The sequence below is a fragment of the Tachypleus tridentatus genome, chromosome 13, assembly GCF_004210375.1.
Source record: "Tachypleus tridentatus isolate NWPU-2018 chromosome 13, ASM421037v1, whole genome shotgun sequence".
NCBI classification, from domain to species: domain Eukaryota; kingdom Metazoa; phylum Arthropoda; class Merostomata; order Xiphosura; family Limulidae; genus Tachypleus; species Tachypleus tridentatus.
The window spans coordinates 211,673,071-211,700,222 of record NC_134837.1 but is presented as its reverse complement, the minus strand read 5'-3'; the positions used below and the strand labels follow the sequence as shown (position 1 = coordinate 211,700,222).

The following is a 27,152-nucleotide window of genomic DNA, read 5'->3' as shown; positions in this document are numbered from 1 at the left end:
TGGGTATAAGCCAGTTTTACAATAATTTAATTAATAATGACTATTGTGAGTTCTATTTCACGTTGGTTAACATAGACTACTAGAAGTTAGTTATACATCAAACTAATTGACAATACTATAAGTTGAAACTTTGTAGAATGGACGGCAACTGACTTGTGTCTGCACAACAGTCAATTGTCATCTATTCTACAATGTTTCATCATGAATACTCTGTCTAAACAATCTATCAATTAAAACTGTAAGTTAGTTCTACATCAAGTTAATTATAAGTATGTTCTTAGTACTTAGCACGTGTTTGGTATTTTTAATTTGACCTTTATATAACAAGTAGACTAAATGGCTGTGTCAGAGGTCATTATTAAACTAGACGGTTAAGTCGTCGATCATTATCATACTTATGTTTGAATTATAACCGCCAACTAGAGGGGGCAACTAGTCAGACGTTTCTACCACCCTTGCGGCTATAGCTAAGTAGTGGGATTGACTGTCACGCACGTAACACTACCACAGATGAACGTGTGCAAAGTGTTCTACAGCACGTAGTGGTCCAACCATAAGTCTTTGAGCTAAAAGTCGAGATTAGATACCCGTGGTGGATACTGCACAAGTAACCCATGGGGGTAGCTTTGAGCTTACTAACAAAGAAAACTATTAAAAAAAATAATAAATTTTAATAAATAATAAAATCAAATAAATTTCTCCCTTCCATCAACGGTATTCTGCTCTTATTAAACAAAATCAGATTCATCCTGTGTAGAATGATATGTGAAACATATAAAAAATAGTCTTAAAACAGTTTATTATTCAACTGTTTCTGTAGTTAGTCTGTTTATATTAACGGAAAGGTACTTAACAGACAGTCTGCGCTCTGTAGACCGTGGGAATCGAACCTCGGATTTTAATATTGACAGTCTCTAAACTTATAGCCAACCCACTGGAGAATCATTTGTGTAAATTCTGAAAAACCCATTATATATATATGTATATATTCGATTAGATAATTAGCTGTAATAGTGAGAGAATTCGTTAGATTGGTTATAGAAAACCCGTACATGTGAGTATCCATCTGCTTGTACGGTTACTTTACTAGAATGGAATAAACATGATTTCGCTTTGCTAAACACGTCAAACGACAGTGTTGTATCTTTAAAACATATTGTTACATTGACGTTGAGAAATTTCGTATTAATCTTAATATTCCATCTGTATATATTGTGGCGGTATTTCGAACTAATTCTAGGTGTGTACTAATTAAAATGTATCTAGATGAATACATACATGTTTATAATTACTTGCTGTCATATCGAACATCTAGTACGCGTATTCTCTGCACCATTATAGGGGCGGAAGAGGGAGAGGTTTTTGGTTTTTTTTACCACCTAGTTCTATACTGTATCTTGTTAGTTGATTAACTACCAGCGGATGTAGATTAAAATCACGGTGTCGTTAAGATGGATTTGTTTATGTAGTAGTTGACGTCATGTTACTGTCGTTATAGTATGAAGTAGAAGGAAGACGAATACAGCTGAATGAAAATTGAGAATTTCTGTGTTCTGGTTTGAAATCGCTTTTCGTTGTGTAGTTTTTAATCTGCATAATAGTCTATGTAGTCCTTGTACTCTGTAAACGGGACAAACATATATACATATAGTTTGCGACCTATAACTAGAGACAGCTGTTTATAGTTGAAGTATACGTTGACTGTACTTTGGTTCTGATCCGTGTCTGTGTCTTATCTATAGTTTGTAGTAGAGCCTGTGATCTGTATGATATATTTTATTACCTCTAAATGGCACGTGTATTTCACACCAGGATCAATTACTAGTAGGCTAGAAACAGTTTTACAACCAGGATCTGCAAATAGAGTCTGTGAATACTATTCAGAAACTTCCTGATAAAGTCTTAAATGTTACAAGCCTGAAGTTTGTTTTATTTCTTTATATGTGTATCTGAAGCCTTTGATCTAAATCTGGAACCTGTGTTCTATATATAAATCTAGTGACCTGCATGTAAAGTCAGTAATCATTATCTTGAACCTGTGATCTATATCTGGAACCTGTGGTCTGTATCTAAAATTGCTGATATGTATCTGATATGAACCAAAAAAACAAGGAGATTTTATGAAACATTTCTGAACAGCAGACCAATTACATGTAAGTAACCAAACAATAAAAAAAAATCAAATAAATACAACTTACGTTATGTGTTGAATTCATAGATTATAAAAAGGAATTGACTCTGTACAACACATCGCAGTGTTAGATGCGTTATCTGCAATAGGCGTCAATCTAACGTACATGAAAGCCTAAGAGATATATACAGAGGTAACGGCAAAAATACGTGTTGTTAAAAAGGTATCATTAGTGATAGAGGTAGAGATAGATGAGACAGAGCGATCCAATGTATATCCAAAACTGTATATGGGTATATAGTAACTTTACAAGGAGTTTTTTTAAAGTCAGTTACAGAATGAAGGTATAATATTAGACGGTGATACATTGACAGATCTAAGATTTGTAGATGATGTAGCTCTCTTTATGAACTCAAAAGATAAATGGAAGCCATATTAAATAGTTTGAATGACAGTACTATTAAAGCAGGATTGAAAGTACATAAGACAAAAACCAGATATATAATCAACTATTATGACACAGATACCATCAACATTGAGAGTGGAGAAATAGAGGAAGAACAAATATTTAGGACAGACCTTCAGAATGGAAAACACAAGGAAGAAATTATGGTAAATATGGAGGCCAGATGGTGAAGTTTTGGAATTATGAAGAAATTCCAGAGAATGAAGATATCCCCATCACTTTGAAGAAAGAGATCACCAATCAATGTGTACAATGAACCTTAATATATGTTGACCAAACATGGGTATTAACAAAAGAGATAAGGAAAAAGATAGAAACCACATAAATAGCTGTGGTAAAAAAAACAACTTTATGTAATATTACAAGACAAATGGAGAGTGAGAGAATAAGAAAAACATTAAATATAATAGATCAGTAAAGTTCATTCTAAGAATTAAATGGAAGTGAGCTGGGCATGTTGCAGTGTATTCCAATAATAGGTGGACATTGAGAACGTTGAAATAGCAACCTAGGGTAGAAAAAAGGTCTCAGGGAAAGTAAAAGAGAAGGTGGAGAGATTATATAATGGGGGATGCAGGAATAAGATGAACACGGTTTTCTAAGAATACGAAACACTGGACTGGTCTGTCGGAGTGATACAGCAAATGAGCAATGATTGGAGCGTGGAAGTATAGATGTCTGTATCTGGAGTCTGGGATCTATATCTTTAGTCTCAGATGCGTTTAGACAGATGCTGGATGGATGATCTGCATCTCTATTTAGAGTTTCAGGTTACTATAATCTGAAGCTTGGGGTATAGTCTACAATGTGAGATATGTATCCTTAGTATGCAATCAACGGTGTATATTGAGCGTATAATCTGTATGTAAACTCTCTGATCTGTATCTTTGCCATTGTGATCTGTACCTACAACTTGTACTTTTTAACTTGAATATGTGACCTGTATCTAGAACCTGTAATTTGCACATAAACCCTATGATCTGTATCTAGAGCCTTTAACCTGTATGTAAGCCCTATGATCTGAATCTGGAGCTTCTAATCTTTATTTGTAACATGTGACCTGTATTTAGAAACTGTAATGTGCATGTCAGCCCTATGATCTGAATCTAGAGCCTGTAATCTGTATGTAAGCTCTATGATCTGTTTCAGAAGTATAATTTTTAATCCAAAGCCTGTTCAATAACCACTCGCATTGATAACCATGAATATTTCCACAAACTTTCGTTAACCTTTGTCCTGTATCGTTTTCGTCGAAATTCTTTCATCATGTTTTGTATTTAAAAGTGATCCAAATCACGTATATGCATTTGTGTATGTATGTGTGTGACTTTTTGGTTTTGTTTTAATATTTTTTTAATTATTACACAATTATAGAACTCCAAATTTAGCAAGTCAAGAGTTTTAGGCTTAATACAATTAAATTTTCTACCGTTTGTTTTCTTTCATCTTTTATGAAAAAAAAACAAGTTTAAAATCAAATCAAAAATAGTTTGTTATTCTCGGGTCTATTGGATAATAATTGTGTTCTTTGTTTATGAATATCGCGCAAAGCGACACGAGGGCTATCTGCGTTAGCCGTCCCTAATTTAGCAGTGCAAGACTAGAGTGAAGGCAGCTAGTCATCACCATCCACCGCCTACTCTTTTGTTACTCTTTTACTAATGAATAGTGGAATTGACCATTACAATATTATCTCCCCCACGGCTAAAATAGCGAGCATGTTTGGTGTGACGGAGATCTGAACCCGAGACCCTCAGATTACGAGTCGGTTACTTGGTAATTGTCTTGTGAAAGTTTATTCGATACTGTCGTTCCCTTTTCCCAAATTCTAAAGTAACAGATTAAAGAAAATCCAGCGAGTGAAATACTGTATTTTTCTTGTCTGATCGAGTAGTTGAGTTTGACGATTACTTTGATAACACATGCACGATCACAAGGTGCGGGCCACGTTTTAGAGGGAACGAGACTTGAGCCATGGATTCACAGTTCGAGCACACTAGGTCATTAGGCAACATCCGTATATAATGTATATACATATTTACTTATATATCAAAGTAAAACTATATACTAACGGAGTTGCTTTCGCACAGTTGATTTATCTAGCAATTGTGGCTCAGAAACTCCTGAGAAATGGAGAGATAAACACGCCATATTAATGTCAGTATCATTTGTCAGTATCAGACAAAACACGTCTGATACGTATATCGCGAGTTCATTTTCAAGGCAATACAAAATACATATATTTAAGATAAAATGTGTGTTGAGAGACACCGAAAGTTTTCAGTGTGGTAAATTTTAGCCTTCCTTTAAAAAAATGGGACAAAATTCGGTTATTTTTTACATAACGAAACCGTTGCCAGGATTTTGTGTTCTTACATGTGGAATCTATATAATTCGGATACTGTGATATATTAACGCTTTTAGACACAGTGAAGTGTTAAGTGTTTTTGTGTGTATGTGTTTTCATAGTACCTTTATGTGTTTCAAAACGTTCATTAAAGGTAGTTTCAAACTTTTAACTCTGAACATGCGCAGTTACTATATGTGAAATGGTATGTAGAATTAAAGTGCGTTTTTCGGCGCACTCGTTTCTTCACCATCACATTCGATACATATTTATTACTGTGTTAAATTATGTAATAATACGAATGAGGAAGAATCGCTGGAAGTGCAAAATACGTAGTTTCAGAACATAGCTAAGATGATTTATCCATCTCTTTGACAGAAATAGCTGAAATATATTACCCGTCGTATTCATTTAACGTGTTTGTATTCTGACGTCAGTTTTTGACTTGGCTATGGAACCAGTCCTAGCAATCACAGTTAAATCGTGTTTATACCTTTATTTTAGAGATAAGATATTTTACTTTCGCATTTTCGCACTTGTTTAAGCTACTAAGGAAATGGGTAGCCAGTAAAATTTAACAAACGTTTGGGAAAAAAAAAAAAACGTAATGCACTGAAGAACGTAAGCCTATTAGCTAAATTTGGATCTAATCGTATGAGTTTTAAATGCTGTTGGACGTAAAAATATAAGAGTTTTGTTGGGTTAAAGTTTCGTTATGATATACAAGCATGCTGTGTTACTCAAACTGACCCGTTGGTTAACACTAACGTGGTGATTCGATATCTAAAGGAATAATATTTATCTTTATGTGTTAACGGTGTTAATCATTAGTGAAGTCAGATTAAGCTAAAATCTGGTGTTGCTACAAGTCGATAAGAAACTATCAGTGAAAGTTAATAATACGCTGCTACCTTGGTTACTAAGGTAGTTGTGTGTTTGTTTTTTAAATTCGCGCAAAGCAACACGAGGATTATCTGAGCTAGCCGTCCCTAATATATAAGTCTAAGACTAGAGAGAAAGTAGCTGATCATCACCACCCACCGCCATCGCTTGGGCTATTCTTTTAACAACGAAAAGTGGGATTGATTGTAACTTTGTAATGCTCCCATGGCTGAAAGGGGGAGCATGTTTGGTGAGACAGGGATTCGATCTCGCGACTCTTAGATGACGAATCGAGTACCCTAGCTTCCTGGACATGTCGGACCGTTAACGGATAATTAGGTGATCGCACACGTATGAAAACGATTTATATTACGATATATTCAATATTAATAAAACTTTGTTACGCATTTTCTTTTGCATATTTCTGTATTTTAATATTCCATCAAAATTACAGGTACACGTAAGCATTCTTTGGAGTTACAGGAATATATATATGTATATGTACTGATCATTGTTGAGAGTTATAGGTATACATATAGCGTTTTTCAGAATTACTGAGTTTGTTTAACATTGTTCAGAGATACACGTATATAAACATAGCATTGCTCGTGTAGAGTTGTTTGAGTTACAGGTATATATGCAACGTTGTTCGTAATTACAGGTAAACATACATATATATAGACGACAACTTATATAATATAATAAAACATATACATATGCCTATTATTTATTTATATATTTAGTTCATTAAGTGTAGTTTAAATAAAAGCTTCTACTTTTGTTCCTGTAATTTTACAAACATCGTTAAATATATTATTGTTGTAGAAGAATTGCCAGTTTCACACACGTGTGGTATGGCGTAATAATAAACAAATATTCTATTAGATCGAAGTACAATAGTATATTCTATATATGTTCGGTAGATAGAACATGCGTTATGGCTGAGGTGAATGTCAAATTGCATGACACATGTATCAGAGGGGCGTAACAATGTTTATTAAAATAGAACAAAAGGCGTGTCTTCAACACGCTGTCGTCCTTCAGCTTGAACGTTACATACACATATTTGAATAGATATGCAAATATGTGTGTACTTTTACATCTGTAATGATTATAGAAAGATATCTCTTTCTATAAAGAGATCGAAAAGCGATTACAAGTGTGCGCCATGAAAAATTGGTGACGTGATAAGGTTTATTGGATGAGTAGATGTGAGAAACAAAGGGAAGCAGTTTACTGAGAAAAGTTAGAACGCAAAACAAATAAATACAAGTTTGTTTGTTTCTTTTTTAATTTCACACAAAGCTACATGAGAACTATCTGCGCTAGCCTTTCCTAATTTAGCAGTGTAAGACAGGAGGGAAGGTAGTTAGTGATCACCACCCACCGCCAACTCTTGGGCTACTCTTTTACAAACGAATAATAGGATTCACCATCACAGAATAACGCCGCTGAAAGGAAGAGAATGTTAAGCGTCACGGGGATTCGAACCTGCGACCCTAAGATTACATGTCGAGCACTATAACCACCTAGCCAAGCCTAAAATAAATATAAATACAGTCTAGAAGAGATGCTAGAAATGTGAGAATCATTGGAAGGATTCCTCGCTGGTTCATGGGTACGTCTTCGGATTTACAACGCTAAAATCAGGGGTTCGCTTCCTCTTGGTGGACTCAGCAGATAGCCCGATGTGGCTTTGCTTTAAGAAAACGAACACACACACATACATCATTGGAAGGACGCAAACGAGAGTAAAAGAATAATGAATTTCTTAAAACACAACTACAATAAGATAAAAAACGTGTCTGAAAGTTAAGAAAATATAAGACCTAAAGACCTATAATAAAGGAAAGTGTTGAGATAACAACAGTGTATTAAAAACCAATGAACAATAAAGAGCTAAATAAATGGGATAAACGGAACTGAGTATATTTGTTTGGTTGTTTTTTTTAATTTCGCGCAAAGCTACACGAGGGTTATCTGCGTTAGCCGACCCTAATTTAGTGGTGTAAGACTAGAGGGAGGGCATCACCACCCACCACCATCTCTTGGGCTACTCTTTTACCAATGAATAGTGGGATTGACCGTCACATTATAACGCACCCATGGCTGAAAAAGCGAACCCGCGAACGCCTTGTGGCGTGTTTTAGTGAATAAAAATAATGAAATAACATTACATTCACTAGAGAGTTCATTGATGGTTTGGAATTGATCACAAAGCTTCACAATGGGCTATCTGTGCTCTGCTCACCACGGGTATCGAAACTCAGTTTTTAGCGACGTGAGTCCGTACTATTGGGCAGCACTAAAGGGACAGCTATCAGAAAGATTTCGTTCCCTCGTGAGTTGTTGTTATTGTTTTTTTTTTAGTTTAATCTATGCAATATTTTCATTTTCATAGGTCATAACTAAGGGAATGATGAACCATACATTCTCGATCGGAAAAACCTACCAGAAATAAGAAATTCCCCAAGAATGCGGGAACTTATAATACAAAATGAGCTCTTCCCAGATACATATTTTCGTTCTAATTTCAAACTACCTAATAAGTTTTTCACTGCTTATTCATCTCATCTCCGACACCCTGTTTATTCCAAACCTTTCAACAATGCCGAAAAACTCGGATGTCCATGCCACAGATCTGGAACAGGCTTGTTATTCTTGTTTTCGTAAAGGTTATTAAGAAGGTTGATGTGTTTATAGATAGTACCAAATGACTAGGGGCAAAACCAAAAATGAAACTAATTTAGTAGGTTTATTTGGAGAAGATGTCATTTCGATTTGGAAACAGCGACGTCTTTCATGATGTTTTTGTAGATGTGTGGCAACAGATAGAGACTTGTAACATTGTATTTATTTTCCAGATTTGCATCTAAGACAACAAGCCAGCACACAGTTATGACTGTTTAAGAAGCTCGTGTGTTACTATAATGTATGCATATATTATTGTGTAATACATTTGATTAAATATTCTAATCTTTTACTTTTCCTCCCTTTGTTCTAGTTTTACATTTGACATTCGTGTGGAGCAGGTGGTGTCTGTAAATTATGACATTCGCAATTAACTGAATGTTCTATTTGTATATTATTACTTTTGGCACTTCAGGGGTATTGTAAACAAATATGTCAGTCATAATTAATGTTCAATCGACGTTTTTGTAATCACCTGCTTCGGCGATATGCTAAACCAAAATATATTCAAATGGCCGTTGTTCGGACGTGTTTCTTTTTTTACACTTATGTAGCTGGTAACCGGTGAAGGCGAAATCTAACACTAAACTCTAAGATCAGACATTGCATCTCGCATGGCAGGTGATTCCAAGAAATACATTTTCAGCACAGGCAAATCTGAGTCCAAGGGCGAACTTGATTTATACTTACATTATATTTTACTTCTGAGCAGATGTTTCAGCCACCTGAGCTCTCAGGATTTAACCCATACAGGGAGTAATTCTGATATGTGTTGATATCCACCCGTTTTGTCACTTGCTCAGAAATTAAGTTCCGTTTAGTATAATTTGGGCAGTTGTTATTGGACATACATATAGGCTTACTTGTAGAGTCTGAGGAGCTTAGAAAGATCTAAAATTAAACACAGAAAAAATAATATTCAAGCTTTAACTTTGTCAGTTACAAAAAACAACAAAACACTTTATAAAACGGATGAAATATTTTAAAAACTGATCAGTTGATAGATCGAGAAAATAAGTACTGTCGTTCAGGGCCACCAGGTGAAGTCTTGATACAAAATAATTACTGTCGTTCATGGCCACTGTGTGAAGTCTTAATACAGAATAAATATTGTCGTTCAGAGCTACCATGTGAAATATTAATACAAAATAATTACCCTCATTGAGGGCCACTGTGTGAAGTCTTAATACAAAATAATTACTGTCGTTTAGCGCCACAATGTAAAGTCTTAATATAAAATAATTACTGTCATTTAGAGCTACCATGTGAAATCTTAATACAAAATAATTACTGTCACTCAGGGCTACCATGTGAAGTCTTAATACAAAATAATTACTGTCGTTTACGGCCACCATGTGAAGTCTTAATATAAAATAATTACTGTCATTTAGAGCTACCATGTGAAATCTTAATACAAAATAATTACTGTCACTCAGGGTTATCATGTGAAGTCTTAATACAAAATAATTACCGTCCTTCAAGACCACCGTAAGAAGTTTTCATCTCTTTATAGTCGTCACAAGTAATGTCTTCGCTATTTTAACTACCGGTTAGTAAAAAGTGGTATTTCATTTTATTTCAACCCATTTTATTAAGTGATGACCCATGACACTTCAGCCCATCAGCAGTTAATATTTTAACCCACCAACAAGCGATTTTTCGTTATGTGTTTATCCGTTGATATTTCACACTATTTCAGTCCGCTAAAAAGCGATTTTTTTTCCCCTTTCGCTTTGCTTCAGTCCATCGGCAAACGACTTTTCGATCTGTTTTACCCCAAAGTAGGCGATATTCTCTCTTTCTTCAAACCATCATCGAATCCTCAATATGCATTACGTATTAACTGGACTTCAAACTTCGCTTCCGCCTTTGTTCCGAACAGTGACTCCACTGTTTTGATTTAAGCACAATGAAACTAAACACACTCACTGACAAGAGGCAGTGGGAAACTAGACCGTATAAATACACTTATCTTGATTAATTTATTTCAATCTCGAAACGATTTTAAAAGAGCCAACCTAGCAATAGTAGGTAGTTAACAGAATATATTACAGTTTCGTAATCCTGAGGTTTATAACGGACATTTGAATGTGTTTAGATTAGTGAGAATACTCAGCCTTACCTTATAATAATAATCGGAGTAGTAATCACTCGCTTAACGTGTTTAAGGCTTGATTGTTCAAATGCCTTTTTTTCCCTGCTATTATTGAAAAACACATTAAGTATCAGTACAGATGCAGTCATCAAATTAGTTAAAGAAAGTTATTACACCATCGTTTATATTTGTCTATAATTACTGAGTAATTTATTACTGTTTATTAAACGCATTAAATAGCGATAGATGCATTGATAATGTCATTTATGTCGACATGACCGATTTAGCATCATTAAACTCAACTTGCACCCCAGGCTACTGAAGAGAGTTTGACGTAAAGACCTTCAGGGAATTAGTGGAAGTTTGTTAAAGTTCTGACGTTGAATAACAAATGTACTTGTGTAGCAGTTGAAATGACTTTTTGTTTGTCATTGTTGTCATTTGGGACTTCAGAGAAGAGGTATTTGCCAAAGTAGTAGTTAATATACATATAGTAGGCATTTTGGCGATATAACTATATAGAGTGATTGGTAAGTCAAACAATATAACTATATAGAGTGCCTTATAATTTGAACAATATACCTGGAGAGAGTGGTTGGTAACCCTCACAATATAACCATGTAGAATGATTGGTAACCCTCACAATTTAACTATATAGAGTGTTTGTGAACACATACAATATAACTATATAAAGTGATTGGTAACCCTCACAATATAACTATAGTGATTGGTGAGCCAAACAATATATTTATATAGAGTGATTGATAACCCTCACAATATAACTATATAGAGTGATTGGTAACCTTCAGAATATAACTATATAGAGTGATTGGTAACCCTCACAATATAACTATTTAGAGTGATTGATAACCCTCACAATATAACTATATAGAGTGGTTGGTGAGCCACACAATATAACTATAAAGAGTGATTGGTAACTCTCACGATATAATTATATGAAGTGATTGGTAACCCTCACAATATAACTATATATAGTGATTGGTAGACAAACAATATAACTATAGAGAGTGATTGGTAACTCTCACAATATAACTATATAGAGTATGTGTGAACACACACAATATAACCATATAAAGTGATTGGTAACTCTTACAATATAACTATATAGAGTGATTGGTAACTCTCTCAGTATAACTATATAGAGTGGTGGGTGAGCCAAACAATATAATTACAGAGAGTGATTCATAACCCTCACAATATAACTATATAGAGTGATTGGTAACCCTCACAATATAACTATAGAGAGTGATTGGTAACTTTCACAATATAACCATATAGAATGATTGGTAACTCTCACAATATAACCATATAGAGTGATTGGTAACCCTCACAATATAACTATATAGAGTGTTTGGGAACCCACACAATACAACTATATAGTGTGATTCGTAAGCCTCACAATATAACTATATAGAGTGATTGGTGAGCCAAACAATATAACCATATAGAGTGATTGGTAACTCTCACAATATAACTATATAGAGTGATTGGTGAGCCAAACAAAATACCTGTAGTGAGTGATTGGTAATCTTCACAATATAAATATAGAGAGTGATTGGTAACTCTCACAATATAACCATATAGAGTGATTGGTAACCCTCACACTATAACTATATAGAGTGTTTGAGAACCCACACAATATAACTATTTAGAGTGTTTGGGAACCAACGCAATATAACTATATAGAGTGATTGGTGAGCCAAACAATATAACTATAGAGAGTGATTTATAACTCTCACAATATAACTATATAGAGTGAATGGTGATCCAAACAATATAACTGTATAGTGTGATTGGTAACCCACACAATATATCTATAAAGAGTGATTGATAACCCTCACAATATAACTATAGAGAGCGATTGGTCAGTCTCACAATATAACTATATGGAGTGATTGGTAAGCCTCACAATATAACAATAGAGAGTGATTGGTAACCCTCACAATATAACTATATAGAGTGGTTGGTGAGCCAAACAATATAACCATGTAGAGTGATTGATAACCCTCACAATATAATTGTATAGAGTGTTTGGGAACCCACACAATATAACTATATATAGTGATTGGTGAGCCAAACAATATAACTATAGAGAATGATTGGTAACTCTCACAATATAACTATATAGAGTGATTGGTAACCCTCACAATATAACTATAGAGAGTGATTGGTAACTCTCACAATATAACCATATAGAGTGATTGGTAAGACTCACAATATAACTATGAAGAGTGATTGGTAACCCTCACAATATAGCCATATAGAGTGATTGGTAAGCCTCAAAATATCACTATATAGAGTGATTGATGAGCCAAACAATATAACCATATAGAGTGATTGGTAACCCTCACAATATAACTATATAGAGTGATTGGTAATCCTCACAATATAACTATAGAGAGTGATTGGTAACTCTCTCAGTATAACTATATAGAGTGATGGGTGAGCCAAACAATATAACTCTAGAGTGATTGGTAACCCTCACAATATAACCATATAAAGTGATTGGTAACCCTCACAATATAACTATATAAAGTGATTGGTGAGCCAAACAATATAACTATACGGAGTAATTGGGAACCCACATAATAAAACTGTATAGCGTTACAACCTAAACAATAAAGCTATCAGAGTTGTTGGTAACTGAAACAATATAACTATGTTGAGTGACTGATAACTTAAACAATAAAACTATATAGAGTGACTGGTAATTTAAACAATAAAACTATATATAGTGACTGGTAACTTAAACAATATAACTATATAGAGTGACTGGTAATTTAAACAATATAACTATATAGAGTGACTGATAGCCCAGACAATATAACTATATAGTGATTGATAATCCAAGAGGATTTTTTTTTGTCTTGGGTATGTGATTACAGAAAACTATGGTACGTTGCATGAGCGTGGAAAATACTTAGAACTTTAAAGTTAAACACTGTCAACATCTCTTAGTTAAATCTTGTAGTTAAATAATTAAATTATGTTTGTCACAATCAGTTGAAATCCTTGAAAATTGTTTTTTTTTTCGGGCTTGTTTCTAAAGAGGAGACTGCTTTTTTTTGTAGAGTAAATAAATGGCTTTGTTTTCACCTTACTTCATAATATATGACCACATAAAAAGTAGGCGAGTGGGTTGTTTGTTGATTTATTGTAGAGCCAAGCCACATGGATCTGTCTGCTGTGTCTACTGTGAGGAATCGAACCCCGGGTTTTAGCGTAAAAATCATTGCTCTCTCGCTGGGAAACAACTGAAGTGAAAAGTGGTTTCACTTGATTCATAATATTTGTTTACTGAAAAAAATTGTTGTTTGTAAGAAAATAGAGTTTTTGTAATATTGTGAAAAGACAAACAAGTGAACATCTGTTATGTATATTAACCTTAAAAGCGATAGACTTCACTAAACTTTAAACACGCGCGCAATTGGATACGAAATTAAAAATATGAGATTTCCATTGTCGTCGGACTATTTTCTTCTTATTATAGGTGCGCTGTTTTAGTGTATTTGCTATTAATATCTTGCTAGATATCGATTTGTGACTTTTACATTTAATCTATTACAGAAAAGTCACCCAGTCCTTCGCCAGACAGTTGCTCTCATGATAATAAACAAAGCTCACTACGCACGTCTGATGAAGCGATGGTTGTAGTGGAACAACCCCACCATTCTCCCCCTCTATGCTCCGACACGGACGACAACGATACGAGAATGTCTCCGTCACTGGACGACGAAGAGGAGGCAGCGTCTTCGCCGGCGAGTGCGTTTTCTGAAGATAGCGGCGAAGATCGCAGCAGCCAGACGGGAACTAGGACTAAACAAAAGACGAGGGCCTTGCTAAAGAAAACCTCCACCAATCCATACGCTAGCGCCCTCAAGCCTCGGTGCAACTGTGAAGAACTAAGAAAGGTTGACTGTTATCTTGAGAACAAAGAATTGTGGGACAAGTTCTTCGAGCAGGGAACAGAGATGATTATAACAAAATTAGGAAGGTGAGTTAGAATTCAATATGGTTTTTAATAAGAATCAAGTTCTCCACTTTATAATAAAGTTTCAACCACGTGTAGATCTTCGTTTAACATGTTCTGTTCGTTATTTCTCCGAAGTTGAAAGCTATTCCTGAACCTTGTCAATTTTTACTAGTTAACGTTGTAGTAATTTATGAGAACTTTCTAAGCTCTGAAGTTTAGAATTATCGACATTGTAGATCCTCACACCGGAGAGAAGTGTCGTGGTTTCTAAAGGTGCGTTTTCATTTGTCCCACGTTGGGATAGCGATAAGTTTATATTAAAATCCGAGAATAGCTTAATATGACTTCCCTTTGAATAAACGTTTCCAATTGGTTCTTTAAAAAATACGGATCTCAACAAACCTCACGGTTTAGCAGAACTAACTACCAACTTTGAGAATTCCTGTGAATATGAAAAGAAAAACTTAATTAACATGTTTGGTTCAGATTTTTGTTTCTAATTATGAGACTAAGGGCGAAATATTAATTACTCTAATAGTATTACATAGCCTTACTTCGAACTGAAATTCATGCATTAAAATGTAAACGATCCCTCTTTACTGATTACTTGTTCAAGACGAATATTTTGAGGATAACTGAAGCTCTGAATTTGAGGAGCATTTCCACAGAAATCAACAACGAGTGTCATAACATAGGTAGATCAACAACGAGTGTATTGTTGCACACGTCTTACCGTAGGTAGATCAACCACGAGTGTATTGTTTACTGTGTATTGTTGCACACGTCTTACCGTAGGTAGATCAACCACGAGTGTATTGTTTACTGTGTATTGTTGCACACGTCATAACGTAGGTAAATGAACAACGGGTGTGTTGTTTACTGTGTATTGGTGCACACATCATAATGTAGGTAGATCAACAACGGGTGTATTGTTTACTGTACTTTGCTGTACACGTCGTAACGTAGATAGATCAACAACGAGTATTGTTTACTGTGTTGTACACATCGTAACGTAGGTAGATCAGCAACAAGTGTATTGCTTACTGTGGATTATTGTACACGTCATAATATAGCTAAAACAAACGTATTGTTTTCAATGCGATTTTTTGAAATTTATTTAAAATTGTAGAACGTAAATCGTACTCATGTGAGTTCGGATTTTTGTAGAAAAAAACCGTGAAGTGGGTTCCATGAACACTAGTGTAAATATGTTTCACATTATTTCACCCCATTCCCCAGTGGCTCAGTGGTAACTCTGCAGGGCTAGAACGCTAAAAATCTGGTTTTGAAACCCGTGGTGTGCAGAACGTAGATTGTCCATTCTGTAGCTTTGTCCTTAACTCAACCATACTAAAATTAATACATTATTACAAGACAGAGAATATTAGTTAAACGTAAAAATAACTTAAAGCAAATAATGTTCGAGGGCTTTCTCTCTCTCACGTGGCTACCCAAAACAAATACAAAATTAATTCGATATGAGAAATGTACGTATTACGCTTTTGGAAACTTTGTTTATGTTTAATGTTAGGGTAATATGAAACACAATGAACACATCGTATCCATATGGTACAACAACAAGCCTCCATTTAGAGGATGGATTGCTTTATTGACAATAGTAGGACGTTTCACATCATTAAACCGTACAGCTAGCTATCCAGCCCCTCACTTTGAGAGCGGACGGATGAATGCAAGAGGTCCGGAAAATTAACGATTAATTCAGGAAATGAACGTCTCTCCGGGTCCTCGAGGAAAGCCCACGGCTAAGCTAGTGATGACGATTGGGAGATCGGGGTGGAGTTGCAGTGTTAGGTACAAAGACAGAACAACAACAACTGTTACAAACCTTATAGTCACTATATAGATTCTGGCTATTATAGAATGTTGGTCACGGTCGCTTCTGGACAGCTTCAATAGCACCCTAATCAAACAGAGTCGAAGGCCTAACAAAAGCTACGCAGTTTGTAAGTACTTAGAAAATGGAACATGTGAGAGACCATTGTAAATTATTGTGTGCAATCAAGTCCAGAATGGTTCTGTAGAACTGTAATTTGTGTAAGTGTGCAAAACCCGAGGTTCTTGTACATTAAAAACAACACATCTGTATGTATTTTTGTATTTAAACATGTATATTAATCAGTCGCATGTCTTAACCATATCAAATACAAAGTACTGAATTATTTATTTATGTATTATTGGCGTATGTTTATACACATGCTTTGCCTTCGTTTATGAATCTATATGTATATATCTATATATATATATATAAACAAACCAACAGAGACAGGCGGACACATACAATTCTGTAAGTGTATTGACGACTTTAGGTGGACCAGCTATTTCCATCTTTTTAGTGCTCGGAACTGCGCATCTACTCTTAAAATGGTCATTAACAGTGACTGCGTGATTAAGGAATTTATATAACCGTCACTAGGGTGACAAGTAAAAGTAATCTTTAATGTATATATTTGATTGAAAACGTTTGTTGTCCCACAAACTCACGCAATTTCCCTTAGTCAAAGCCACAAGCCAGTTCAATAACTTTAAAACGACAGTAATACATTACTCACGATGATGTATCTTTGATGTAAGGACTAATACAGCTTCAAAATGTAATAAAAAATCAAAAAGTGAAACTGACGTAGCGACTGAAACTGCAATTACAAGTAAGATACATTAACACCTAAGAAATTAACACCTAAGCAATTCGTATTCGGGTTAGTTGTATTGTAACGGAATACTTACTATATTCATTATAATCTATTTTGTGTTTTGTTGAGAAAACGTAGCAAAAAATGTAATTAAAAGCGTGTGATGAAGACAAAGTTTTATTTAGAAACGAATCTGTAATTTTCTAAAATATTTCATTAGATGATGTATTCAGTTAACAACAATTTAAGAATGATTTTAAACCGTGACAGTCAGATCGCCAACCCCACATAATTCAGCCAACAATCTTCACTAGTTGGATTAGGAGCTATTGAAAGTTAAGACGTAAATATATATTTCTGAGGCTTTTCTGAAATGCGCTGAGGTTAAGTCATTACTAAAATTGTAACATTTGAAGACAACTTTAAGAAACGTTAATTATACACAAGCATGATAAACGAAACGTACAAAAAATAAAAAACGACTAGCTTCGAAGGGGGGGAGTATTTGGTTATTGTCGAGAGCCGTAGTAAAATGGCTATTTTGGTCCATTTTTGGGTACGGGATAAGCATAATGTGGAAAATAGAAAGATAGAGTGGAATTCGAACCTAAAATTAGGGCTTGCTTCTTCACATAAAATAGAAAATTTCACAGCGTGTTGCAACACCGGTTGCTATGTTTCGCAAACTTTGTAATAAGGAACAATGCACAGGTTCGCAAACTTTGTAATAAGGAACAATGCACAGGTTCGCAAACTTTGTAATAAGGAACAATGCACAGGTTCGCAAACTTTGTAATAAGGAACAATGCACAGGTTCGCAAACTTTGTAATAAGGAACAATGCACAGGTTCGCAAACTTTGTAATAAGGAACAATGCACAGGTTCGCAAACTTTGTAATAAGGAACAATGCACAGGTTCGCAAACTTTGTAATAAGGAACAATGCACAGGTTCGCAAACTTTGTAATAAGGAACAATGCACAGGTTTCTAGTGTCGAGTTTCTTTACTTACCAGAACTCTATATGAAGTGCATATTTGGTCATTTCTCCCTGGATAACATAAAACCACGCTGTCGTTAAAGCTTCAGATCTGCGTGACATATTTTTCGTTTTAAGTTATTCTCGTGAACTCTGACAAAGGCGTTAAATTCTGTTTAACTATTTATTTCCATCACCGAAAATAAGGTGTCGCTTGTGACCAACGTCATTTTCCCGAAAAGGGGCCGAATGCCGCCTGGCTGGGGTCACCTGTTTTTGATCACTCACACCACTATACAGTAGCGTGCTGTTTCTCAGTTAGTCAGAAAACACTTAAATGACGACACATAACGGTCTCTTAACGTTGCGATTTGTACTGTTGTGACGTCGGTAAAACCTGCGCATGCCATAAATCACGAGAAGAATTATGCTCTCTATAGGCCACAACACAGCATGATATACGAGCCTTGAAAGCAAGAAATACAAATTTTTGTTACCTCCGATTTTGGTTTAATATATTCTTGAAATTGAACACATTTATGAACCTTAACGAAGTGCACTTAGTTTATTTTCAATAAATACTATGAAATTCGGTGTCCAAAGACGACGAGACGGTTATTGACTAAAATATTGAATGGCGACATTTTGTGTATAGATGTTTTGTACAAACACACACGTATGGTTGTTTATTGTTTGTTTTCTTTTCCGTATGAAATGGACACTCAGACTACATTTATACGATATAAATAATATCAAATATGCTTTCATGTGATGCACTAACAGATGTATAATCATGATATATAGTAATATATAACAATATACAAGAAGTAATAAATCACAGTACATAGTGACAGTAAACATACATACATACGCAGAGTAACTGTTATCCATGGTACATATAGACCATAAACTGTAAATAGTGGTATGCATAGACAGTGAACCGTTATGCATATAGACGATAAAAGTGGTACACTGAATTGTATAGATAAATGTGCATATACAGTGTGATAGAATATAAACCTTCGTATAATGGACAATACACAAGTAGTATGTACAAAAAATCAGTCAGTAAACCAGGTACACCAATTTTGGATACAAAAGTAAACTTTTTTTAATCACATCGAAACGAAATCAGTCAGTAAACTAGGTAAACCATTGTTTAGATCTAAAAGTAAACTTTCTGTAATCACAACGAAACAAAGTCAGTCAGTAAACTAGAGTAAACCATTGTTTGGATCTAAAAGTAAACAGTCAGTAAACTAGGTAGACCATTGTTTGGATATAAAAGTAAAGTTTTTGTAATATTCAACTGTTCTTCATTCTGTTTATCGTTCGTATATGATTGTTTACGCAAAATCGGTCACAAGCTAAACCGTATTGCAACACCTCTAAGAAACGTTAGTACAGGGTGAAGAAAAAGTGAGAAAAGTCAGAAACAAATAATAATTAAATAATTAATTACTGTATAATGCAGTATGATATAACCGTATATTACAGTATTATATAACTGTATAGTACAGTTCCATCCACATAATACACTATCAACCATATATAAACTTTTGCTTCACCCTGTATGTTTAGATGTAACATATCAGTAAAGCACGACATTATAGAGGTTGGCTGTGTTATTTTAAAACATATATGAGATACGCAAATCAGCGAATAGCGTAACAGAAACAATCGGTATAAAATCACTACGGAACTGATTGCATCACAGTTACAGTTAACCACTTTTTGATATTGATCGTTTTTGAAAATAATATATAACAGTTTTTTTTTTAATGTAAAGTGTTCAGCTCAAACTATCTCTTTTAATTAATGATATTGAAAAACAAAGGACTATGGATCAATCTAGGGTACCAGATAAATCCAGAAAAAGACTTGCAAACACATGATACCCGAACTGTTGTAACCTAAGTGCGGTATTTTGTAACAAGTGAGAGTCCACGAGCGTAAAAGTCAATGGCAAAGATCGTGCACGTGCTCCAGTTCAACAGTAAGCAAGATAATAATAATAATAAAAAGATCCCCAACTGAACAAAGCGACAGAAGCTGCTTCAACGATAAAATATTTAACTATTGTATACCTCAAGTAGCATAAGAATGAAACGGGTAAATATGTTACTCAATGATAAAACATTGCTCAAGTCGTCAATGGATGTCTTTGCGGTCGAGTTGTTCAAAGGGGCGTTGGAAAACTGTTGTCCTCATTCACCTGATGGCTTATGGAAACACCTACAGGAAAGAGAAGCGAATTAAGATGTAACAAGAATTACGTTGGTACCTTTTGGTTTGGAAACCATATTGCAGATTATTGTCAGGATACCCAGTCGTCAGATAGAGCTTGGCAAGACGTAACAATATGAAACTTAACGAAGTGAAAAAAACTCCAAAATTGGTTTTATGTAACATACTCAACCGCTAAAGAACACGTTTTGCCGGAACGTGGTGTTTATTATGAATGATCCTACGATATTAATGGATTTTGTGTTAGGATCTCTACTTTTTGCCTCTTTTACGAATTTACGAAGATAGATTTATAGCGGTGGACACAGAAGATAGACAAATGTGTTTTTTTCTCTTTAACATACAACAATGCTACTTTTGTTCACTAAGTGTCAAACATATAAAGCAACATTTCCAATTCCATTAAGGACTATATTCAACTTTTTAAAAAATTTATTATTAACTTTTGGATTTTTTACAAAAGAAAAAATAAGTTCTTTGAATAAAATAGTTAAACGAAAAAATTGTTCAATGCGCTGAACTTGGTTTGAATTTTGCGCGAAACTAGAAGACGGCTATTTGCGCTGATCGTCCCTAACTTAAAGGGTAGGCAGCTAGTCATCACCACAAACAGCTAACTCTTGGTCTACTCTATTACCAACGAGTAGTGGGATTGACCGTCGCACATAACCCTCCCATGACTGAAAGGGCGAGCATGTTTGGTGGGATGATGATTCGAATTTGTGACCCTCAGCTTGCGAGTCAAGCATCTTAACCACCTGGTCATATCGGGCCCAATGTGATGATTAATAAACTTTTTTTTTTTCTGAATTTCGTGCAAATCTACACAAGAGTTATCTGCTTTAGCCGTCCTTACTTTATCAGTGATAGAGTAAAGGAAAGGCAACTAACAACAACACCCGTCCCCAACTTTTAGGCTACTCTTTTCTCATCGTCACGGTTGAAAGACCGAGCATTTTTGGCGAAGGAAATTCGAATCCGCGACGAGCGAACTGCGAGTCGAGGGCCTTAACCAGCAGGCGATGGTCATGCCTCATAGAATTATAACTACAATGTTACACGACATTAAATTTTTAGGGCGTTATGATATCAGCGACATAACAGTATTTTGGTCTTTAGTGTCTATTTCATTCTCATTCAAACCTTTCAGAGTTCTAGAAACAAAAAAATGTTACACGTCTCCATAACAACCAGTTATAAATGTGATATTCCGGAACGGTTCCATATTAGAGAATACGGTTTGTAATTATTATTATGAAAACACGTAATAATAGTTGACTGTAAACTAATAAGATATAACATACGTTACAATAATAGTTTAGTATTGTTTAAATTACAATGTTAAAAGGCACAAATATAAAGAGAAAATTTGATTATATATATATATATATATATATTTATTTATGTATTTTTTGATATTCTTTTTACAAATTACTCCCCCACGGGAATTTAGTTTGAATTTCGCGCAAAGTTAGACGACAGCTATAGTCACTAGTCGTCCCCGCAAATACAATTTTACCAACGAATAGTGAGATTGATCGTTACATTATAACGCTCCAACGTCTGAAAGAGCAAGCGTGATTGGTGGAACGGGGAAATCGAACTCACGGCCAACAGAATGCGAGTCGAGCGGTATATCCACTTAGCCATAGAATAGAAAACGTGACACATCAATATTTGAATATGTTACAGTGAGTATGTTTTTATCATCGAAAAGTGTTGGACAAGAACGAAATTCACTCTGGAAGATGTCTTCAAGTTTTGCTGTTATTAATAACGGCGTGCATGTTAAACATGTCAACATTCGACGTATTTGACAAATCCTCCTGTCTTATCATGAAGTGACTTCTTGGTTTTCATATTTCATGGTAAGATACAAATTAATTTACTAAACGTATTCGAGAATTTCAGATATTTTTAACTTAATAGTTCAAGTTATGTTTTATGTCCGTCCACCAATCTGATGAACTCAGGGAGCGACTTCAGTGATGTTATGTTTCATGTTCGTCCACCTATGTAATGAACTCAAGGAGCGACTTCAGTGATGTTATGTTTTATGTCCATCCACCTATCTGATGAACTCAGGGAGCGACTTCAGTGATGTTATGTTTCATGTCCGTCCACCTATCTGATGAACTCAGGGAGCGACTTCAGTGGTGTTATGTTTCATGTTCGTCCACCTATGTAATGAACTCAGGGAGCGACTTCAGTGATGTTATGTTTTATGTCCATCCACCTATCTGATGAACTCACAGAGCGACTTCAGTGATGTTATGTTTTATGTCCGTCCACCTATCTGATGAACTCAGGGAGCGACTTCAGTGATGTTATGTTTCACGTTTGTCCACCTATGTAATGAACTCAGGGAGCGACTTCAGTGATGTTATGTTTCATGTTCGTCCACCTATCTAATGAACTCAGGGAGCGACTTCAGTGATGTTATGTTTCATGTTCGTCCACTTATGTAATGAACTCAGGGAGCGACTTCAGTGATGTTATGTTTCATGTCCGTCCACCTATCTGATGAACTCAGGGAGCGACTTCAGTGGTGTTATGTTTCATGTTCGTCCACCTATGTAATGAACTCAGGGAGCGACTTCAGTGATGTTATGTTTTATGTCCATCCACCTATCTGATGAACTCACAGAGCGACTTCAGTGATGTTATGTTTTATGTCCGTCCACCTATCTGATGAACTCAGGGAGCGACTTCAGTGATGTTATGTTTCACGTTTGTCCACCTATGTAATGAACTCAGGGAGCGACTTCAGTGATGTTATGTTTCATGTTCGTCCACCTATCTAATGAACTCAGGGAGCGACTTCAGTGATGTTATGTTTCATGTTCGTCCACCTATGTAATGAACTCAGGGAGCGACTTCAGTGATGTTATGTTTCATGTTCGTCCACTTATGTAATGAACTCAGGGAGCGACTTCAGTGATGTTATGTTTCATGTCCGTCCACCTATCTGATGAACTCAGGGAGCGACTTCAGTGGTGTTATGTTTCATGTTCGTCCACCTATGTAATGAACTCAGGGAGCGACTTCAGTGATGTTATGTTTTATGTCCGTCCACCTATCTGATGAACTCAGGGAGCGACTTCAGTGATGTTATGTTTTATGTCCATCCACCTATGTAATGAACTCACAGAGCGACTTCAGTGATGTTATGTTTTATGTCCGTCCACCTATCTGATGAACTCAGGGAGCGACTTCAGTGATGTTATGTTTCACGTTTGTCCACCTATGTAATGAACTCAGGGAGCGACTTCAGTGATGTTATGTTTCATGTTCGTCCACCTATCTAATGAACTCAGGGAGCGACTTCAGTGATGTTATGTTTCATGTTCGTCCACTTATGTAATGAACTCAGGGAGCGACTTCAGTGATGTTATGTTTCATGTTCGTCCACCTATCTAATGAACTCAGGGAGCGACTTCAGTGATGTTATGTTTTATGTCCATCCACCTATCTGATGAACTCAGGGAGCGACTTCAGTGATGTTATGTTTTATGTCCATTCACCTGTTTACTTAATTCAAGGAACAACTTTGTAGCTTGCATTTTTCGAAACCAAAGATTTGATAACATATCAAATAAAATATAAAATATGTTCTACCTGATGATCGAATGACAACATGGGTTTAATGTTTCATACTCCAGTGTCTATTAATTTATCGAAAGACGTCGTGAATTTCATATTTTATAATCAAGCGTCTATTGAATTGAAGAAAACAACAACTATTTCTTAGACCTTTAGAATTATTGTATAATTTTGTTTGATTTGGTTTTAACAAAAAAGTATGTATTTTTCTAAGCATCTCAGTTACTTGAAAACTATTTTGATAAATATATTAAACAACAAGGCCGTAAACAAACAGTATGGCATAATTAAGAGAGATAAGGTATTTAACTGGGCTACCAAATATAGACATGGGACTTACAGAATGAATCTCAGCGGGGAGATAGATGTATCCTCTGAAATATGGCCTAAAAGTATTCGCGTATTTTAAAATAGAAGCAGCTGGTTTTAGTTCTAAAAATCCAACATCTAAACTTTTAGGCAGTTTCTAATGGACAATGAATGTATTGCAAAGCCTTTGTACTTTCAACATAAGTTTTGTACGCGAGTGCTATAAATTAAATTATCTGCCAGTTTTGACTTTGGCCTACCGGAGATTGAAAATGACATCTCGTGATGATAAAGTGGTATTAAACTGTTTATATGTAATTTCCAGTAATTTTCAACTTGGTGTATATGTAAGAATTGAGGAGTATTGAAAACTGTAGTTCTTAAGCCTTTAGTATAATATATAGACATAAGAATAGAAGAAAGAGTAGTAATATTTTTAATTTGTAGATCTCTTAAATTGCACTTTATTTATTTATTTATATTTTTTGCCTTCCCTGCCTCTATCCCCATTACTGTTTCAGCTTTCTAAAATTAAAGCTGTTCTGTATATTTCTTTTATGGCGACAACATCTGTTTTAGACAGGGGTAGAAAACTCTAGAAACTTCTAGAATTGGTTGCATACATCACTCTAGAGTGTCAGGCAGAACAGATGTTCCGACAGTCATAACTTCCAACCTTTAATGCTGTATATGATATGCCATTTTTCATACCAGCTCTAGGGAACTTCGTCTACTATCGTATAGCGCACAGTTTAGGCTTAACCTCATTCACTTTCATCGCTCAATTTCAAGTTCACTACGTGACACTAAAAGCCGTACGACAAGGTTTACACGTGTACACAGAACCCCCTGATGACAGCTTTCCCACAATAGTGTAACGAAGCACTATAGTTCATATAGTTTGAGTTCAATGTTACAGTAAGTAAGTTAACGAAGAAATGATTAGGTTTTGTGTGTGGTTTTCAACGAGGAACATTGTTATCCTAGTAAACTGATATTCGTCCATGATTTTGCTTGATGTTTGAAAATGTTTAATTTAATATTGAACCACAAAAAAATAAAACAGTGTCTGTTTGTTCAGAGCGATGTTTGGCCCATAATTAACTGAGAGCAAAAACACGTACAAATAAAAACAGATGGTAGAGGTTTACGTCTGAATTATAATCGTAATATATATATTCGCTTTCAGTGCATTTGCGGCAGTACATCTGTATAATTCCCAACATGGCGTCAGCAAGTTATGGTCGTAAAACTTTGTGTGTTTTTTTTCTTATAGCAAAGCCACAGCGGGCTACCTGCTGAATCTACTGAGAGGAATCGAACCCCTCACTATAGCGTTGTAAATCTGTAGACTTACCACTGTACTAGCGGGGAGCTAGCCGTAAAAAGATACACATTAATGAAAACTAAAGTATTACGTGACCGTTAGGACAAAAAACAGTCAAACAGAAATACAAAATGTTTCTTACAATAAGCAAAAGAAATTCTTAATGCTATTAATTGAAAAAAGTATATAAAGATATTGCAAAGAGTTCTCAAGTCAAACCACTACTAACTTTGAACATTGCGAGCCGCAGCCCGACGCGCTAATCTCTACACCACATCCGACTATGTTTAATTTGAATTACTGGAACAATGTAAACACGTTACTATATCATAAAATTGTATTAATAATAAAAATCGAACACGGCCTAATTGATAAAAGTGTGAACTACCTTAACAATGCCTCAGTATTTTTCTGTGTAACTGTAAACGCAAAACAAACTCTTTAATACAACCAAACCGGAAACAGTGCCTGAATATATTAGTGAATGAAACAAAATGTTAATATTTATAAACGACTCACAGTACCTAAGTTACTTTGAGAAAGTTATCTAACTGTACAACTGTTTGATGTACAGAACTTGTACGTGACGATCCTATAAGATCTTCCGACTTGTGTTTCAGGTTCATGTAGTGGTATACAAAATTTTCGCTACCGGAGCCACCAGAAAATATTAACTGATATATACTAACAAATACAGTAATCGCTTTCATTTCCTTCCCTGAAAGGTATACATTACGTTAGTTGTTTTTTTCCTGTTTCACTGGTGACGTTTATTGTGTTCCACTGTCTGTGATAATGAAATTACAGAGCATTCAGCGAATACATTCTATCAAGAAGCTTTTCCTATGGCTACATTCGATAGTTTAATTTCTTACTGTAGCTACGTTTGATAGTTTAACTTCTTACTGTGGGTACATTTGATACCGTTCTCTTTCCATCTTGTACACACTTTAACTCCTCATTGTGGATACGTTTGGTACATTAACTCCTTACTGTGGGTACGTTTGATACCGTTTTCTTTCCAGCTTGTTTACACTTTAACTCCTTATTGTGACTACGTTTGATACCGTTTTCCCTCCATCTTGTACACACTTTAACTTCTTATTGTGGCTACGTTTGGAACATTAACTCCTTACTGTGGATACATTTGATACTTTAACTCCTTAGATACTGTTCTCTGTCTATATTATACATACGTGCACGCCGCGTGTTTCTTCTATTCCCATAGTCCGAATAGATAGCGCCAGCCGATCTTTTCTTGCCGTGTAAAAGGATAATCATTACTGGACAATAGTGACAAGGTTTACGATTTCTTGGTGCCATGTAGCGAGTGGGGCCAAGAATATGAATCGAAGAGCCTCCAAGGCCATACCATGCTAGATTAGTTGACAGCAGAGAAACTAAAAGGTAATCCATGCCTCCATAGAGATAG

General features: G+C 35.3%; 1 protein-coding gene across 1 annotated transcript in view; it reads left to right on the top strand.

The window, feature by feature from the left end:
* The window catches only part of LOC143237812 (uncharacterized), a 61,565-nt gene that overhangs the window by 7,412 nt on the left and 27,001 nt on the right, over window positions 1-27,152 (top strand). Inside the window, exon 2 of the mRNA XM_076477431.1 lies at window positions 14,201-14,627. Within this exon, the coding sequence (XP_076333546.1) occupies window positions 14,201-14,627 (427 nt within the window). The remainder of the gene's footprint in view (window positions 1-14,200; window positions 14,628-27,152) is intronic.